A 5,033-nucleotide genomic window follows, 5' to 3' on the forward strand; every position below is an offset into this window, starting at 1 on the left:
CTGGGTTTGGTTTGTGGACAGGATGATCCAATTAAAAAGGCTAGGGGAAAGTAATACACAGATCATGGTATTTCCCAGCAGGCTCCATGTTCTTTTTTCTCAGTTCCCACAGATGGTTCCAAAAATCAGGATTGGGGTGATAATGATCTGAGTGGAATATTGGGTCATGTCTTTATTTTATTTATTTATTTTTTTCCTGGGACACAATCAAGCCCATCCACTTTTATTGATTTAGTCTATTTCAGATTCAGTGGAATCTCAGTCTGCAGGGAAGCTGAGAGAAGGACAGATATCTGTGTAAGAGGGAGATAAGAGGTGGAGAGAGAAACTCTTGAGGAACACAGACGGGAAACACGTTTAGGAGAATCCAAGGTGAGGATAAAGAATGACTCAGGATGCACTTTTGGAGATGGTCTCTGGAATCCTTTTTCTTAACCATGGCCATCAGCACCAGGATGCTGACCAGCACAGCATACAGGGTGGCCTTCCCCAGCAGGATCTCGTAGAAGATGGTGGCAGACAGGACCCCTTGCTGATAGGACACTGAGGTGAAGCCACAGTCTGCTCTGTCCCAGGCCTCGGCACTGATGTTCTGGGTGACGGGTTTGGGCCAGTCCTGCTCCCACTCATCCTTGTTCCTGAGCCCGTGGAACTGGACTTGGCAGCAGAAGTGATTGCAGGGGCTGTGCCAGAAGGCGGCAGAGACCCTCAGCCGTCTGCTCAGACAGCAGTTGGAGTCGTTCCGGCTGGGGTCCTCCTTGTAGGGCTGAGGATCCATGCTGGGTTGTGTCTTTAGTCAATTTAGGCTGTTATAACACAAATACCATAGACTAGGTGGCTTAAAGAACAAACATTTACTTCTCACAGTTCTGGAGGCTGGGAAGTCTAAGATCAATGTGCTGGCTGTCTGGTGAGGGTCTGCTTCCTGGTTCATAGAAGGCTGTGACCTCACATGGCAGAAGGGGAGAGGGAGCTCTCTGGGGCCCCTCTTGTAAGGGCACTAATCCCATTCATGAGGGTGCCGCCCTCATGACCTAATCACCTCCCAAAGCCCCCACCTCCAAATACCATCACACTGGGAGTTAGGTTTGCAACATATGAATTTGGGGAGACACAAACATTCAGTCCAAAAGAGATTAGTTGTGAGGTGAGGAGAATCTTCATAAATTTCATTTTTAAAAGTTTAGAAAGGGGCCAAATTTATACTGTCAAGTCAAAATAAGCCACTCTTCTTGTTCCAAATTGGTGTTTCTTGATATTGGAAGAAGGGAGAAGCACACCTTGACTCATCTGAAAGCTATTATTGAGCACCTCTGACTGTGGACTAAGGTATGAGAATTGAAGATGAATGAGATAGTCTCCATCCAAAAGGGAACTGGAGATTCTCTGAGGAGACAGGTGTTTTCCAGGTGTTTTTTTTAAAGCAAGTTTTCCTCGGAGTGCTAGACAGCTTTAAGTGCAGATGCTATGCTCAAGGCACCATCTATGATGATTTGGGGTCATAGGAAAGCACATATACAAATGAAGCCAAGATCCAGAAAACATGCCTGGATCCAAAAGAGGGGAGGCCCTTTGCAAGTCAAAGATGAAGAAAAAAAAAGAAATACTGTCTTCTTAGGCTCTACTGATCCTCATTGTCATGCTACAGAATCACAACGTATGGGGAAAGCTCCTAAAAAGAGCAGTAAATTTGTCCCAGTGGTCTGTTAATTAAAGTTCTTGTTAACCAGATAAACCACAAATAAAATTAAATTTATATTTTATTAAAGTGACATCCACAGAAGCAAGATATCTAAATACTAAATATTTAATATGAATATGTTCCACCTATCATGTATATTACTCTAATTGTCAAAAGCCTAATTCACTTAGCTCAGTATAATTACTTGAAATTCAGCTCATCTTGATATAGGTTCCTGGGCCAGCCTTCTCAAGCATTTGTTTAATTATAAAGTTCCTTTTACTTAAAAATTTGTCAAATATTAATAATAGTGTAAGATTAAGAGTGGTTAATTAACAACTGAGAAATTATAAGGAAAATATCATTAGTGTGTTATAAAATGCAGCATTCAGCAGCACAAATTTCAAGAGTAAGGGTATAGACTCCTGTGCTTCTGAATAGACTGAACAGCATAGCCCAACATGGTTTGAGTCAAAGAATCGGGAAAAAAAGGAGGGAGGGGCCACATGAGGCAAAGTATTTTATGCTAGTGTCCCTCAAATTGACTGTGGAAGTAAAAAGTTTCTACAATTAAAAAGTTTATATAAGTTACATGAATTGTAATTTTCATAAAAATCAAAATGAAATGTTCTGTGTAGGACAAAAGATATGCCTAAACAACATATCATATTTGTACAAGGTGACATGAATGTCATGTATATTAGTAATGAATGAAAAAGCTTAAGTCTATGGCAGACTGAGCAAAGATTTCAGTTTGGTATTCTATAACCACAAGACTGTAAACTACTCTTACTATACAAAAGCTCTAATGACATATAGAATTTTGTGTAGGAACTCTTGTGCTTCTGGTTGGCACATCATCTACTCTTTAATACGTGAAATTAATACAGACATTTGTGAAAAGTTGTACAAAACTATCGTGTTTACAAAAATGGCACAAAAGTGAATTCAGCAGTTGATGCACATGCACACTTCAGTCACATCTTCAGCAACAAAAGGTATTGAAACGCTGTAGAACTGAATAAGAATGCTAGCTTCTATGGCAGCTGTTAAGCATTAGAGTCACCTAAGTTACACCAGAATGGGCAAATATTGCCCAAGTAAAATTCTACTGTTAAAGCTGAAACAGATTTAAGGCCATTCAAGTTCAAGCACAGAGATACAAATCTTTTGGAGCCCCATCTATCTGTGTTTGAAAATTGTGACCTTTCTTCTGACTAGTGGTCTTAAAATTTTGTTTTACAAAATCTGAAAATACAGAAGAAATCAGTACTACAGAGATTATATTAAATAAAAGTAAAATACAAAGCTATGATTAAGATGAATTAAAGAAAGCCAAAACGTTAAAATTGTAAAACTTACTTGTTACTTGTTGGGACTGTCCTACACTCGAAGTTAGGTATTATATACAGTTATTTTCAAGTAGATTACTTTATGTTTCTCTAATGTGTTCTTTTCATCAGTACACTGTTAAACTAATCCAAAACCGTACACATGTATACTACTTTACAATAGCAGCACGCACTACTGCTACCTGCAAAGCTATCACTCTCAAATGACTTAGTGAATGAAGGGAAATAAAAAGTGGAGAAGGAACGTATTAAGGAGAAATAATGGGAATTAGAAGATTCACGCAGTTCAGCTATTTCAACCAGCCAGCCAGCTTGCTAGCAGCAAGAGATAGTTTCCGTTGAGGATGGACCTGTGGAGTGGGAATGTGGTCACAGTGACCTTTGTCTTATCTGGGGCTGCAGTAGGAAGTTGCTTGTTCTTCATTTTTGCTTTAGCCATGTTGTAATCCCCAGAATCAAAATATTTTTGCCCTTTCTACAATCATTTCCTTAAGAAATCTGAACCTCCAGGCTTTTGTCCCAGAAGAAGATACCTTGCTTTTGATTTTGCTTCTTCAGCTTTCTCTGGACTAGTCACTTTATCTTCCATTTCCTTCTGTTCCTCTGTGGAGGCTGCCTCAGGGACTTCTGTGGATATACTGCTTTCTCTTACCCCACTTCTCCACTATGGGGTTTGATTAACTTTAGAGATATAGTTCTTGCATGAAGATAAAAGTGGAGGATCAGCCATATTATTCTAGTTTGGGGTCGCAAGGAAAACTGGATTAGAGAAGGTGGTTTGTGCTGGAGATGGAAATAAGGCTCTCTACACAACACCCCCCCGGAACTGACCTGACTTAACCTCTGGGATGGTTAATTTCATGTGTCAACTTGACTGGACCACGGGGTGCCCAGATATTTGGTCAAACATTATTCTGGGTGTGTCTATGAGGGTATTTTTAAGAGATTAGTATTTGAATCAGTAGACTGAGTAAAGCAGTCTCCCTCCCTAATGTTCTTGGCCCTCATCTAATCCTCTGAAGGCCTAAGTAGAATAAAAGACTGAGTAAGAAAGATTTCTTTCTTTTGGCTTTACTGTCTTTGAGCTAGGATATAGGTCTTTTCCTGCCTTTGAACTCAGACTCAAGCTGGAACTTGCATCATTGACTCTCCTGAGTCTCTGCTTGCTGACTACAGATCTTGGGACTTGTCAGCCTCCATAATTGTGTAAGCCAATTCCTTATAATGAACCTCTTTCTATTATACATTATTATATGATACATGCTTTATATATCATGTAATAATATATATTATTATATATTTTATCAATCAATCTATCTATTGGTTCTTTTTCTCTGGAGACCATGACTAATACAGCCTCCCAACTGCAGGTGGGGCAGCCGAAGAGTTTTGCCTGGTCTGCTTCTGCATGGCAGGAAGGAAGTGGAGCATAAGCAGTGATAATTCATCCTCAGACTGTGGGGATTAGAGAGTGAGAAGCAACCCGGGAAAACGGTAAAAGTTCCCTCACCGACATCCTTCAAGAGGGTGGGAAAATTGGACATGGGAACCAGCATGAGTGCTCAGAGGGAACCTGAGGAGAGGAATTCCATATGCCAATTGGTGGTACTGAGGATTAGAAACCACAAATTGTGAGACCTTAAATATTGTCTCAAAACAGAAGCTGGCCTGAGCTAACTCTAATAAGAAAAGCTTATTGGGGCTGGATTCAGCCAGTAAACCAAGAAAGATACCATTTTAAGATACATTAATAAACCCCAAAATTATTCTCAGTTGTTTGCCCTGCATGGACAAATGAAGAGTATGTAAATATATCTTAAAAGCATAAATTCATAAGCTCTCAAAAGTCACAAAGAACATTAGTGACATACAAAATGGCTTTTGATTCAGATAAATTTGATTCCATTACACATAGTAAAAGCCTGCCTCATTGTGATAGATTGAGTCTGTATCAGGAAAGTTCAGATTATTGGTGATTTTGTGTAAGGGCAGCCTTAAAT

General features: G+C 39.7%; 1 pseudogene and 1 gene segment (V, D, J or C); both read right to left on the minus strand.

Moving 5' to 3' along the window:
- Positions 1-247: 247 nt before the first annotated feature.
- Positions 248-778, minus strand: LOC133096616 (T cell receptor beta constant 1-like). The segment is given in 1 exon segment: positions 248-778. A coding segment is annotated over 1 exon segment (531 nt).
- Positions 779-3,323: 2,545 nt separating this feature from the next.
- LOC133096617 (cAMP-regulated phosphoprotein 19-like) lies at positions 3,324-3,637 on the minus strand (annotated as a pseudogene).
- Between the last annotated feature and the right edge of the window lie 1,396 nt (positions 3,638-5,033).

Source organism: Eubalaena glacialis, chromosome 8 (genome assembly GCF_028564815.1).
Source record: "Eubalaena glacialis isolate mEubGla1 chromosome 8, mEubGla1.1.hap2.+ XY, whole genome shotgun sequence".
Lineage (NCBI taxonomy): Eukaryota > Metazoa > Chordata > Mammalia > Artiodactyla > Balaenidae > Eubalaena > Eubalaena glacialis.